Here is a 14,562-nt window from a genome sequence, read left to right as displayed (position 1 = left end):
GCTAAACCCATCAGTACCAGGTATTGTACCTGTCCTCATCTGTCTGAGGGGCCCCTCCTTCACAAGGGCCCAGGTGCTCCAGCAGAACTAGCTCCACTGACTGCTGAGACTCCAGGGAGGTAAAAATAAACCTAGAGCTCAGGGAAGATAATAAGGTCATATGGCAGACTAATAATAGCTGTGATAGGACCGGACCGACCACCCCGCGTCCTCCCGGCTTGTGTCTAGTTTATGGAAATGACACGCAGGCAGAGCCGAAGCCGCTAGGGGGCGGAGCTCCAGGCGTGAGCGGGCGGGTCTGTGTGCACGATCTATTTCCTGTCCGGGGAGGTGGAAATGTGGGGCGGACAATGGAGGGGGCAGAGCGGAGGTGCCAGGACTGCAGGGCGGCCGTGAGATGCCACACACCTGCCCTTACCTGGAGGAGGATGTAGAAGGAAATGAGCCAGCCGCCGCCGCTAAGCCTGTGTATGTACCCTGATACTGGTCATATCTACCTCATGTGATGTGTATGTAACCAGATACTGGTCATACATGTAATATCTCCCTCACATGTGATGTGTATGTAACCAGATACTGGTCATACATGTAATATCTCCCTCACTTGTGATGTGTATGTAACCAGATACTGGTCATACATGTAATATCTCCCTCAAATGGTATGTGTATGTAACCTGATACTGGTCATACATGTAATATCTATCTAACGTGATGTGTATGTACCCTGATACTGTTCATACATGTAATATCTCCCTCATGTGATGTGTATGTACCCTGATACTGGTCATACATGTAATATCTCCCTCATGTGATTTGTATATAACCAGATATTGGTCATACATGTAATATCTTCCACACATGTGATGTGTATGTAACCAGATACTGGTCATATATGTCATATCTACCTCATGTGATGTGTATGTAACCTGATACTGGTCATATCTACCTCATGTGATGTGTATGTAACCAGATACTGTTCATACATGTAATATCTCCCTCACATGTGATGTGTATGTAACCTGATACTGTTCATACATGTAATATCTCCCTCACATGTGATGTGTATGTAACCAGATACGGTTCATATATGTAATATCTCCCTCATGTGATGTGTATGTACCCAGATGCTGGTCATATATGTCCTATCTACCTCGTGTGTGATGTGTATGTAACCTGATACTGGTCATACATGTAATATCTCCCTCATGTGATGTGTATGTAACCTGATACTGGTCATATATGTATATGTCATATCTCTCTCACATGTGATGTGTATGTAATCTGATACTGGTCATACATGTAATATCAACCTCATGTGATGTGTATGTACCCTGATACTGGTCATATATGTCCTATCGACCTCGCGTGTGATGTGTATACGGAGGAGGCAGATGTTGTGGAGAGTTCCTGTCCGGAGGTTTCGCAATCTGCTGATACAGATGGAAATAGCTGTATACAGGGGTCATGTGTATGTATATAGGCGTAACATGCAGGCGTCCAGCGCTGATCTGAGGGGTGTACATACATACAGTATCTCACAAAAGTGAGTCCACCCCTCACATTTTTTGTAAATATTTTATTATATCTTTTCATGGGACAACACTGAAGATCTGACACTTTGATACAATGTACAGTAGTCAGTGTACGGCTTGTATAAGGCTCCTTTCACATCACCGTTTCTCCTTTCCGTTCTCCGGCACCGTTGAGGACGGATTCTGCAGATAACGGAGCCTAAAGACCCCATAGACTATAATGGGGTCCGTTCAGTGATGTGAAAGGAGCTAAGGCTACTTTTACACTTGCGGCAGAGTGATCCGGAACTGCACTGATGGCATTTGTAAGGCTATTTTCACACTAGCATTAGTGTGATCCGGCAGGCAGTTCCGTCGTCAGAGCTGCCTGCCGGATCCGCCGATCAGTGTGACAACTGACAACATTTGTAGACGGATCCGGGTGCGGATCCGTCTACAAATGCATTGCAAGAATGGATCCCTCTCTCCGCTTGTCATGCGGATGGACGGATCCGTTTTGCAGTCTTTTTCACAGTTTTCCCGGTCTGCGCATGCAGGATCCGTCCTTCAGTTGTTTTGCAATGCCAGATCCGGCCTAATGTAAGTCAATGGGCATTCCAGCGACTGATCAGGCATTTTGGACGGACATAATACCGCAGCATGCTGCGGTATTATGTCCGGCCAAAACGCCTGACAGTGACTGAACGGATTTCTATCCATTCAGAATGCATTGGGATATGCCTGATCAGTTCTTTTCCGGCATAGAGCCCTTTTGACGGAACTCTATGCCGGAAAAGAATAACGGTAGTGTGAAAGTACCCTAAGGCCTCTCTTACACAACCGTTTTTTTTGTTTTTTTCATTTACGGGCCGTTTTTTGCGTTCCGTATACGGAACCATTCATTTCAATGGTTCTGCAAAAAAACGGAATGTACTCCGTATGCATCCCGTTTCCATATTTCCGTTTTTACGTTCTGTTGAACGATAGAACATGTCCTATTATTGCCGGCAAATCACGTTCCGTGGCTCCATTTAAGTCAATGGGTCTGCAAAAAAGAACGCAAACGGAAATGCATCCGTATGTCTTCCGTATCTGTTCCGTTTTTTGCGGAACCATCTATTAAAAATTTTATGTCCAGACCAATTTTTTCTATGTAATTACTGTATACTGTATATGCCATACGGAAAAACGGAACAGAAACTAAAACACAACAGAAACAAAAAACGGAACGCAAAACACTGAAAAAGCCATACGGTCATGTGAAAGAGGCCTCAGACTGATCAGTCTTAAAAATGCCTGATCATTCAGAAAAATGCATTGAAATGCCAGATCTGGCATTTATTTTTTTCACTTTTTTTCGGTATTTTGAATGCCAGATCCGGCACTAATACATTCCTATGGAAAAAAATGCTGGATCCGGTGTCCCGGGATATTTCCCCTACCCGTGAAATTTCCCTACCCTTGTCACTCCCGACGCATGCGCAGTGTCGGCCAGTGTCCAGCTTAGAGGTAAGGCGCAAGCGCATTAGGTGGCCCCTTCTCCCAACTGTGGTGTGAAATTTCCCTACCCCGTCGTTGTGCGCCGCGCGGCACACCTCCTTCCAAAGCTGGGAACGTCATGTCCGGTGCTGGCCGCGTCACAACAGGAAGTGACGAGGGTAGGGAAATTTCACGGGTAAGGAAATATCACGGAACACCGGCATTCAGGCAAGTCTTCAGGTTTTTTGTCCGGAGATAAAACCGTAGCATATCTCCATCCTGAAAAGTCAAAAAGACTGAACTGAAGACATCCTTAACGGAATGCTCTCCATTCAGAATGCATGGGGGTAAAACTGATCAGTTCTTTTCCGGCAATCAGCCCTTTTGACGGCACTCGGTGCCGGAAAAGAAAAACGCTAGTATGAAAGTACCCTAACAGTATAAATTTGGTGTGCCCTCAAAATAACTCCACACACGGCCATTAATGTCTAAATTGCTTTCAACAAAAGTGAGTACACCCCTAAGTGAAAATGGCCAAATTGTGGCCACCATTATTTCCCAGCACTGCCTTAACTCTCTTGGGCATGGAGTTCACAGGTTGCCACTGGAATCCTCTTCTACTCCTCCATGATGACAGAGCCGGTGGATGTTAGAGACCTTGCACCCCTCCACCTTCAGTTTGAGGATGCCCCACAGATGCTGAATAGGGTTTAGATCTGGAGACATTCTTGGCCTGTTAAATAATGTAGGGTATGCTGCGCTCGCTGGAGTGCCCCTCCTGAAACTGCCTGCAGCCCCCATTGGGGGGTCTTACTAAAGCTCGATGGTGGCAGCTGCAGTCAGCCAGATCTTGATCATTTGCCTCTGGTCTGAAGGGGAGCAGTGCTTTACCAGATGTTTGTCACTCAGTAAGGGCTCTTTCACACTTGCGTTCTTGTCCTCCGGCATAGAGTTCCGTCGTCGGGGCTCTATGCCGGAAGAATCCTGATCAGGATTATCCTAATGCATTCTGAATGGAGAGAAATCCGTTCAGGATGCATCAGGATGTCTTCAGTTCCGGAACGGAACGTTTTTTGGCCGGAGAAAATACCGCAGCATGCTGCGCTTTTTGCTCCGGCCAAAAATCCGGAACACTTGCCGCAAGGCCGGATCCGGAATTAATGCCCATTGGAAGGCATTGATCCGGATCCGGCCTTAAGCTAAACGTCGTTTCGGCGCATTGCCGGAGCCGACATTTAGCTTTTTCTGAATAGCGTCCTGGCAGCCATGGTAACCAAAGTCCTGGCAGCCATGGTAAAGTGTAGCGGGGAGCGGGGGAGCAGTATACTTACCGTCCGTGCGGCTCCCTGGGTGCTCCAGAGTGACGTCAGGGCGCCCCAAGCGCATGGATCATGTGATCGCATGGATCATGTGATCGCATGGATCACGTCGTCCATGCGCATGGGGCGCTCTGATGTCATTCTGGAGCGCCCCGGGAGCCGCACGGACTGTAAGTATACTGCTCCCCCGCTCCTACTATGGCAACCAGGACTTTAATAGCGTCCTGGGTGCCATAGTAACACTGAAAGCATTTGGAAGACGGTTCCGTCTTCAAATGCTTTCAGTACACTTGCGTTTTTCCTGATCCGGCGGGCACCTCCGGCAACGGAAGTGCACGCCGGATCCCAACAACGCAAGTGTGAAAGAGGCCTTATTCACTGTGCAGTCTTTTAGTAAATTATAGGTTTTTAACGTAGTTCTGTTTTCTTCTGTCTTCAAGGGCTCGACATACGCAAAGACATGAAGCTAAACGAGAGGAACTTGGTGTATTATGCCAACTGCAACTCACCCATAGACAAAAGTGGCTTCCTGTACAAGAAGGGGGAACGCAATGCCTCCTACCACAGGCGTTGGTTTGTGCTGAAGGGGAACATGCTCTTTTACTATGACAATCAGGAAAGTCGGGAACCGGTGGGAGTTATTATACTGGAGGGCTGCAGGGTGGAGCTGTGCGAGTCTACAGAAGAGTATGCATTTGCAATTCGATTTGGTTATTCCAAATCTCGTGCCTATATTCTTGCTGCAGATAGCCACAGTACTATGGAGTCCTGGGTAAAGGCTCTTTCCAGGGCAAACTTTGAATACATCAGGCTTGTGGTGAAAGAACTGCAACAGCAGCTCATGGAAGTGCATAAAGGCCAGGCCTCTTCTAGCGGGCCTCCTGCTGCTGCCGATAGGAGTCCTTCTCTCCACAGGCCGGCTTTGCCTTGCAGCCAGGAGAGGTCAGTTATAAAGGACAACGGCTGTGCTCCATGGAGTAACCGTGCGGCTGACCTGCCAAATGGCCTTACCTATACCAATGGGCCACACTACAAAGATGCAACATGGCTGTTGGATGGAAACTCAGTCCAACACCAGTCCTTGGCATCTGAGCAAACTCAGCAAGTTGGTACAAGTGAACCGTATGACTCTGATGAGGCGGCCGAAGTCCGGTACAGCTTCGCAAAGCTTCATGATTTCTTTGGGGAAGAAATTAAGCAACTCCGAGCACAGTGGAAGAGAAGTTTCCAGGAAAAGCCTGGACTGGGAGATTCTGAGTAAGAGCTGGATCTTTCATGTCAAGACTTTAGACATAAAACAATCATCTTAAAATTCCTTTGCTCCTCACAAGGAGCCATTCTGTTTACTGCCACGACTGAGAGCTGATTGTTCTCTTTTTAGCCTTTTTTTTGTGCGCAAAATACAGGGCAGATGGTTACAAGATCTGCACTACCAAAGTGCCACTTTACACTTCTGATGGTTTTCAGGGTGTTTTCACTTCAGTAACATCACCAAGAAGAAGGCATTGAGAATTAAATGTGACTTTTTATGTGTCCAAATATTGTTTTAAAAGATGGTGAAATCTGCCACACTCATTAGCACAATAATCTTTTATATATTTTATTATCCTGCTGTAAAAGATACGGTTTACTATGACTTTTATCTATATATTCTATCGGAGCCAGGTATCCAAAGCGCCTAGAAATATGCAACTGTTGCTGTTCCTTTACTAGTGATGTCCATGGGGGTCGTTATATTTTTGGCTTCTTAAAAATAAGCTGGTAAAAAAACTCTACAGCAGGGGTGAGCAACCTCTGGAACACTGGAACTGTTGTAAGACTACGACTCCCACCATGCACCGTTCCAAGAACAGTCAAAGTTCTTGGAACTTTAAAGAGGTTTTCTGGGAGTTTTTTTTAGTCCTCTGGATAGGTCAGTATCTCATCGGTGGGCGTCTGACACCCGGGACCCCCCCGATCAGCTGTTTGAGAAGGCAGTGGTGCTCACAGTAGTGTTGCAGCCTTCTACCTGGTCACCAAGCACAGTTTTACATTGTATAGTGGCTGTACTTGGTATTGTAGCTCAGCCTCATTCACTGCAATGGGGCTGAGCTGCACCTAGGCCAGTAATGGCTAACCTCTGGCACTCCAGCTGTGGTGAAACTACGACTCCCAGCATTCCCCGTTCATTTCTATGGAGTTCCAAAAACAGCCAAGCAAGAGTGCATGCTGGAACTTGTAGTTTTACCACAGCTAGAGTGCCGGAGGTTAGCCATCACGGACCTAGGCCATGTGACCGAAGAACATGATGTCACTGGCCTAGGCAAAGCTGGAGGAAGTTGCGGAGCTACTGAGAGCGCCACTGCCTTCTGAAACAGTTAATCGGCAGGGGTCCCGGGTGATGGTACCCCACCGATAAGATACTGATGACCTATGCAAAGGAAACCCTCTTTAAGCATGTTTGCATGCTGGGAGTTATAGTTTGACAAAAGCTGGAGTGGCAGAAGTTGCTGATCCATGCTCTACAGAATCCTTTGGTCTCTGCCCAAGAGCATTAAATGAAGCTGTTAGGATTGTGGTGGTGACTAGGATGTCTATCTATGACATGTTTAAATCACATTGGCAGTGCCTAACACTCTGCCTAAACGCCCCCTGCCATTCATAGAAAGTGCCTTCCTCATAATATATAAGCACAATGGCAGCATCTTTCTGTATTAAAAATATTAGAACAACATAAAATCATCTCCCTTCCGTTAATCTTCTCCATAGGGAAGATGCTGGTTAATGGGAAGCACGTGCTTTTCTGTTACACATCTGTGGCTTCTATGATTTCATTGAATGTGCTGACTCACAGCAAACGGTTGTATATTTCTCTATTTTCAGCAGGGCGGAGAGTTGTATTTCATCTGCTGGTTCATTATCTCCTTTCCTATTGCCAAAAAGGCAGAATGGCCTAACATGCTGTGATCTGTAGAAGGTTACTGTGAAGCTGATACCTTGTCTGATGAGATAGACGTTTGATTTGTAGCTGGTCAGTTTTTTCCTCCTCATTTAAAGGACATCTGTCAGCAGATCTGTCCCTATGACACTGACTGACCTGTTACATGTGCGCCTGGCAGCTGAATGCATCTGTGTTGGCCCATGTTCATATGTGGCGGAATGTCTGCTCTCTGCATGTTAAGGCTGGGCAGATGTGACCACGTTTTCACTGCCAGGTCCTGTCAGTCACCGTGGAGAGGGAGCAGCAGTTGCAGAGAGAGCAGAGCCTCCAGGTGTAACGTGCCCGTTGTACAGTGAGCTGACCCGTTTCCCAAAGACCGGCCACGTTGAGGGATTGTTAGAACTTCCTGTGTGCAATATAAAGTATGTGATGATTACCGTATGTTTTATGTGGAAGCGTGGTAAAGGCTGCAGTGTATGACAGTATGTCCGAGAGCAGCAGCAGAATGGATCTTGTGATATCACATATGGCGGCTGTACGAATAATCAGAAATGAAAGGGCATCCATATGTTCTGATATGTCTGTTTTAGTAATTAAATGTATTTCCCATAAAATAAAAAATCTAGAGCATCTGTAATTATAAATTTGAGTAAATTGACAGCTGGATGTTTTGCCTGTTTGACAAGTGGAAAGGTAACACCCATTTGTCATATTATTCATACATTTCTAGCATTATTACTTGAGGAGGTGAGGTAGTTCCTAGAGCAGCCATGTCAGGAGAGGTGGCAGGCGCCTTTTTAGTAACACTAATACGTCTTTGTCCAGTTTTCTCTGTTTGGGTTTGGACCTGTATAATTTATGATGCTTTCTTTTATAATAATACATTTGTTTCTCACAAATGAATTTATGTAGAAAAAAAGTTTACATTCTGGGAAACGTGTGAATTTCGACTGCTTCACTACTCCAACGCTGTCTTTGCACCATTAGAAGTGGAGACCTGGGTATGTGTATGAAGCAACAGATACATAGATACGTACAGTGTAAGTACTGTCACCTTATCAAATTGAAGGACTTTCCAAACGTGCCATCAGCTGGTTGCCAAAGGACTTGCTCCTGGCAAGATGTTCATTTTGCCGTGTCCAGCAAGACATTTTATGGCTGCCATTTCGACACAAGGTTGGTTCGCCTTCTTCGGTATCTGATCTTCTTCTATACAGCAATTCTCTGTTGTGGCTCATAGAGAATGGTTTCAAGTGTACAACCCCCCATCTATGATGAAACCGTAGAAGTTACGGAAAGCAAGCAGTAAATACTAAATGTTTGTTGAGTAATCACTCAGAAGACGGCTATTGACCTCAACTGATCTGTAGAGAGGCGTGTTCAGGTCTTGTAAACACGCGTGTTATTTTAATAGAGGACACTATACTGAGGCTCTGTAGATGGGACAGATACAATGCAGTCCTTGCTTCTTATGACGGACCTCAAGGCAACCTCAACAGCGGGTGACTTTCAGCTGCAAAATGTGAAAGTCTCCGGGCTGTTCACCATCCACTTCCCGCTTGTATGTCTTGAGTTTGAGAATTCAGCAGAACCTTCCATGATGGTGGCCATATTGTCAGTTCAGGTCTGGCTGGTGATTAATGGGGTTTTCCCAAAATTAAAATGTATCCCCTGTCCACAGGGTTCTGCGCCCCCTTCCCCCCCCCCCCCCCCCCCCCCCCCGTATTATCTGAGCACCCAAAGAGAATGTGCACTGCTGCTCTATTCACAATCTTTGCACTTTTTTGGCTATTGCTGTGGATACCCTAGACCAGTGGTGGTGAACCTATGGCACTCTCTGTGGGCACCCGCACCCTGGAAAAAGGTGTACTAATAGGCCTTAGACTTTTCCTGTCATTCATCAGCGCAGGGCGCACTATGAACGGCACAGGCAGCGTACTCAATGTAGGCAGGTTATTATAGCTAAACGATAGTACATGAAAGATATACTGAACTGTTAAATTGTGTGTCTCTCCAGTCTGTGTATATAGCAATGCGATGGCTGGGAGTGAAGCAGTCTGGATTCAAACGCCCGGCTCCGGTGTGTAATCAGGATACCAAGAATCCAAAGCTTCTAAAATCCCAACGTTTATTTCAAATCCAGGAGTGCAGGATTAAAGGTCCATAACACAGCTTATGCTTTTTTCCCCCAGAAGTGTGCTTTATGGTAGCATATGGTTACTAAGGACAAACCATGAGGTCACTTCTGTTGTTTATGTGATCGGTCCATTGTATTTTTAAAATCGCGGTTTGTCCGTCGTGTCTATATGCTATCATTTAGCACTATTTTGTGCGAAATGCTAAACAATATTATGGACTTTTGATGCTGCACTCCTCTGCCTTTTATGAATTTCAAATAAAAGTTGTGGATTTTAGAAGCTTGAGATTTTTTTCCCCTTTGTATCCTAACTGTGAAATCAGTGAACCTACCATTTGGTGTCAGGCAGTGATTCGCAGACACGTTGATGAATGTAGCCTCGCGGTACAGTTGCTGTCCTGTATATGTTTCCACGCAGGATGTCTACAGACGTGTTCTGTGACTGATCAGTTGGTATCCGGATACTGCATACTTTGCCTTCCATTTCCATCTATGGTATGACTTTTTTTATTTTACATTTCCTCTTGTAATTTTTTATGTTTAGACATTTACATTCCACTATGAAAAATGTTACCGTATATATTGCACATTCCTTCTGTAAAATAAATGGTTTTTAAAGAAAGTGTCCCCCCCCCCCTTCTTTATTAACTTGTGGATGTTCAGAAATAAGGCAGCGACAGAAATTTTACATGCAGATTTCTTCCTTTGCAGCACAATCTGCAGTACAGTTCCGCAATAGGGCATTTTATGGGTTCAAAAACTGGCATATTACCCTAAATGCATTTTTGTTTTCTCCTTAACATGATTTTCTCCTTCAATAATATTGTACTTTGCTGCACATTTTTGGAGTAAAATCTGAAACAAATGTGCTAAGTCTGAAGGTGGCCAAATATACTTTGGTTTGGTTGTGCTCCATTAAAATCTGAGTTTAAAGGGACACTGACAGGCCCAAAAATCATATTTAGGTATATATATGACAGTACAGGTCTTATAAAGTGTATTAGAATCATCTAAGTATCCCCCCTGTCCACCTTAAAATACAGTAAAATGAAGTTTTATAACCTGCTTGAATCGTCTTCAATCTGCCCAAGGGGCGGCGTTTCATCTCAATTTGCGCCCAGCCAGCCTCGCCCCAACTGCCGTTTGAAGCGCCGCCCAGCTCATCAATATTCACTTCGCTGGGCGGCGCACTAATCATATCGCGCCTGCGCACTAATTAACCCCTTTTGAGATGTAACAGAGCAGCGCTCTGAAGCGCTGCTATGAACTGTGCCCGGCGCATGCGCATAAAGCAGAGGCTGCATCGGCCTCTGAGAATCAGACTGTGCGCAGGCGCGATGCGATCCCGGCCAGTGAGGGTGCCGGGTGCATGCGCTGAAGATGAGCCGGAGGCCGATGCCCATAGTATTGTATTGGGCATGCGCCGGATCTTGCGTCGGGGACACTAGTAGCCGCCCAGCGTTGTGAATATTGATGAGCTGGGCGGCGTTTCAAACGGCAGTTGGGGCGAGGCTGGCTGGGCGCAAGTTGAGATGAAACGCCGCCCCATGGGCAGATTGAACACGATTCAAGCAGGTTATAAAACTTCATTTTACTGTATTTATAAGGTGGACAGGGGGGATACTTAGATGATTCTAATACACTTTATAAGACCTGTACTGTCATATATATATACCTAAATATGCTTTTTGGGCCTGTCAAGTGTCCCTTTAAAGGGGTTCAGCAAGTTAATACAAGGCACTTACTAATTTACTGTTATTGCCCATATTGCCTCCTTTGCTGGCTGGATTCATTTTTCCATCACATTATACACCGCTTGTTTCCATGGCTACGACCACCCAGCAAGCTAGTAGAGGTGCTTGTACACTATAGGAAAAAATGCCGGGTTCTCTAGTGATTGGGACCTTGGGAGCTCACACAGGCTGGTGCTTCTTTATAGTATGCAAGCACAGCCACCACTGCTAATGGAGTGCGGGGTGGTCGTAACCATGGAAACAAGCAGTATGGTCGTGGTATTCTTAGATAACCTGAACCTTTTGTACGCTGAACTTGAAAACAGAAGTTCGCTCATCCCTAGTCATCAGTATTAAAGTCTCGGAAAACCCCTTTAACAGCAGGAATCCCTGATGGATACATTAGTTGGGACATTTCAATATCCTTCACTAAGGTTAGGTTCACATATATATCAGTTGTGCTCAGCCAGTTGTTCTTTGCTGGAGTCGGACACAACTGATATATGTGTACTGCACTCCAGTGCAAACATCCGGCATCTGTACACTGATAGCACCCCCACCGTTATTTTGTGATCTGGCATCACAACTTATGTGCTGGACGTATGTGCACAATCCCACAGAAAACTATGGGATCAGTTCTCCTCCGGCGTTTTCTGCTTCACTCTGGAACTGAGCCGGATAGCTGGACATATGTGTAGGGGGCCTATGTCCACTGTTATTTACTCAAATCATTGAAGTAGTTGTCCATAAATAAAAGAAAACGGCTGCTTTCTTTCAAAGCCAGTGCTACACTTCTCCATGGGTTGTGTCTGGTATGGCACTGGAGCCCATTCACTTCAGGGCCCCCGAGCTGCAATACCAGACACAACCCAGGTTGTACAATATCAAGGAAAAGAAAAGACAACACACAATCAAGTTCTATATTTAGTGTCTTTAACATAATATTAGCATTTTTAATTATTTGTAGTTTATTATACAAAGGAGATACAGTACATGATCCTACAGTAATTACATGTCCACTTGTTTCAGTACAACAGGATCCCTGTAGTCGGACTACCCTAAGTGCTTAACTCAATCCTGTTACACAGACGTCCCAAGTTACACACAAAACAATATCATTTGATCAGCGCCTTAAGTCGCACTTAAGATAAATATACTTACAGCAGAGATGTTGTGCAGGTTAGATTTTTTTCCCCTGAAACAACCTTATACCACCCTCACATACCAGGATTCACTCTGCTGTTGGTTTCTACAGGAGAAGAAAACAAAACCTCTTGAACTCCATAGTATGAAAATTCAGTGTCAAACGAAAACTGAATTTCTAAAGCATTTTAGGGTCATTACTTTCTCTATAGATGGTGGTAAGCTTAGACCGGCTGTCTAGACCTGCCCCAGATTTATCACAGGGGCTCAGGCTGGATGATAAATGTGGTGCAGGGATAGGGTCTATACCAAATACTAGTTGGCTTAGGGCAGGGATGGCCAACCTGAGGCTCTCCAGCTGTGGCAAAACTACAACTCCCAGCATGCCAAGACTGCCTACAGCAGGGCATGGTGGGAGTTGTAGTTTTACAACAGCTGGAGAGCCACAGGCTGGCCATCCCTGGCTTAGGGTATGTTCACATGGCTAAATCTGCCAGTGATTCGGCAGCGAAAAACAGGCGTTTTCCCGCTACTAAATCCACAACCGAAACTCAACAGTTTCCCCATTTACTATAATGTAAAAAACACCTTGTCACACAGTTTAAAATGGCAGAGGTTTTTTCAGCAGCTCATTGTGTTACTTCTTGGAAGCAGATTCATTGTGGATTTCATAAAAGTCAAAGAAGAGAAACCTCAACCAAATACTCTCCTAATAAGCTTGTAAAAACTCCTCTAAATCACAAATCTGCCACCAAAAACGACCTGTTTTCAGATAGCAATCTGCTACTGATCTTTCTGCCGCTGATTTTGATATGTGACCCTAGTCTGACTTTCAGACACATCTGTACACCAGAACTGTAGGGCAAAATGGTGCATTTTAGGCTCCACCCACTTGTCTTGCATGTTGGTTAAAAAAAAGTGTAGAATCCCTAGATGCACCAATTTGCACCACTTTTTTTAGACCAACATTGGCCCAGATTTACTAATGTGTCAGCACCAAAAAATCTAATAGAAACCACCAACCTGTCATCTACAGTAGAAGTAATTATTTTGGCGTCTATAACAAAAGTAAACCACTGGATTGAGCTCTGCCTACGAGACATAGGGAGACTTTTATCACGATTTGTAAATCCAGTTTTCTGGTGTGATGTTTCGTGCGACTTTTCTTCTGCTAAATTTTTTGTGAACCGCTAATGTATTATACGAAAGATAACAAATTTTATTAGACTAGTAGTTTAAAATAGTTACATATACATATGTTAGCAGCATTACATTCACAGGAAAAAGTACCCACAGGATCATTATATCAATACATACAAACAATATGCTCCTATAATTGAAGGGATAAAATAAATCCCAACAACAAAAAAAGTGCTACAGTACAAATCAATACATCCAGGAGACAATTGTATAAAGTATACAGACTGAAGTAATCCTGAATCCCGACACGTGTTTCGCGGTCGCTTTCTCAAGGGATATCCTTGCGAAACACGTGTCGGGATTCAGGATTACTTCAGTCTGTATACTTTATACAATTGTCTCCTGGATGTATTGATTTGTACTGTAGCACTTTTTTTGTTGTTGGGATTTATTTTATCCCTTCAATTATAGGAGCATATTGTTTGTATGTATTGATATAATGATCCTGTGGGTACTATTTCCTGTGAATGTAATGCTGCTAACATATGTATATGTAACTATATTTTAAACTACTAGTCTAATAAAATGTTATCTTTTGTATGATACATTTGCTGTTCTGTTGTTTTTGGGGTTATTTGATAACGTTTTTACAGACCGCTATATATCGGGCTTTGTTCAGATCCTAGGGTGTGTGTAAATTTTTAGTGAGCTACGCCATCCCACGCCACTTTTGAAAAGGAGGGCTGTTTTGACAAGTAGATAGTTTTTACAGCGCATTTATGAAAATGTTGCACAAAAGGTTGGTCGGTCACACCAGGTAACCCCCCGGCTTAATATAATTTACAAAAGGGCAGCCACATTGATCTTGCAGCTCTGCCTCTTATCCTCGCCCAGCCTCTTCCTCTGCCCGCCCATCTGTTTTCTCTCCCCATCAGCGAGATCCCGCGCCTGCGCGCTGACTTCCTTTGACCAGCTTGTTATTTATCATTCATTCAGTGGTTCGGTATTCAGCTTCCTCCTATCTAATGTGTATGGCCACTCTAAGACCTGTGAATGTATGGATTTGCAGTCATGCATAGGTGTTAATGGTCATCTGCAGTGACATACCGATGACCTTTACTAACATACCTGATTTCATTGCATTTGATCTAAATAAATTGATTTGGGACCACTTATCCGA

General features: G+C 44.6%; 1 protein-coding gene across 2 annotated transcripts; it reads left to right on the top strand.

The window, feature by feature from the left end:
* Window positions 1-330: 330 nt before the first annotated feature.
* On the top strand, window positions 331-12,494 carry PHETA1 (PH domain containing endocytic trafficking adaptor 1). Of its 2 annotated transcripts, XR_005776148.1 has the most exons (3): window positions 331-468; window positions 4,750-6,580; window positions 12,484-12,494. XR_005776148.1 is itself a non-coding variant. In XM_040416064.1 (2 exons), exons 1-2 carry the CDS (start codon window positions 441-443, stop codon window positions 5,568-5,570), a joined length of 849 nt encoding a protein of 282 aa, XP_040271998.1. In that variant the 5' UTR covers window positions 331-440; the 3' UTR covers window positions 5,571-7,218. The 2 variants fall into 2 exon arrangements, 1 of the variants encoding a protein (XP_040271998.1); XM_040416064.1 differs by lacking the exon at window positions 12,484-12,494 and having other exon boundaries at window positions 4,750-7,218.
* The last annotated feature ends 2,068 nt before the right edge of the window (window positions 12,495-14,562 follow it).

The sequence above is a fragment of the Bufo bufo genome, chromosome 2, assembly GCF_905171765.1.
Source record: "Bufo bufo chromosome 2, aBufBuf1.1, whole genome shotgun sequence".
NCBI classification, from domain to species: Eukaryota; Metazoa; Chordata; class Amphibia; order Anura; family Bufonidae; genus Bufo; species Bufo bufo.
This window is presented reverse-complemented; position numbering and strand designations above follow the sequence as displayed.

Coding starts and splice junctions, on each gene's coding strand:
- PHETA1 (XM_040416064.1), top strand. CDS start 441: ATGAGCCAGCCGCCGCCGCTAAGCCTGT. Junction 469..4,749: donor GCCGCCGCCGCTAAGCCTGT/GTATGTACCCTG, acceptor TCTGTCTTCAAG/GGCTCGACATACGCAAAGAC.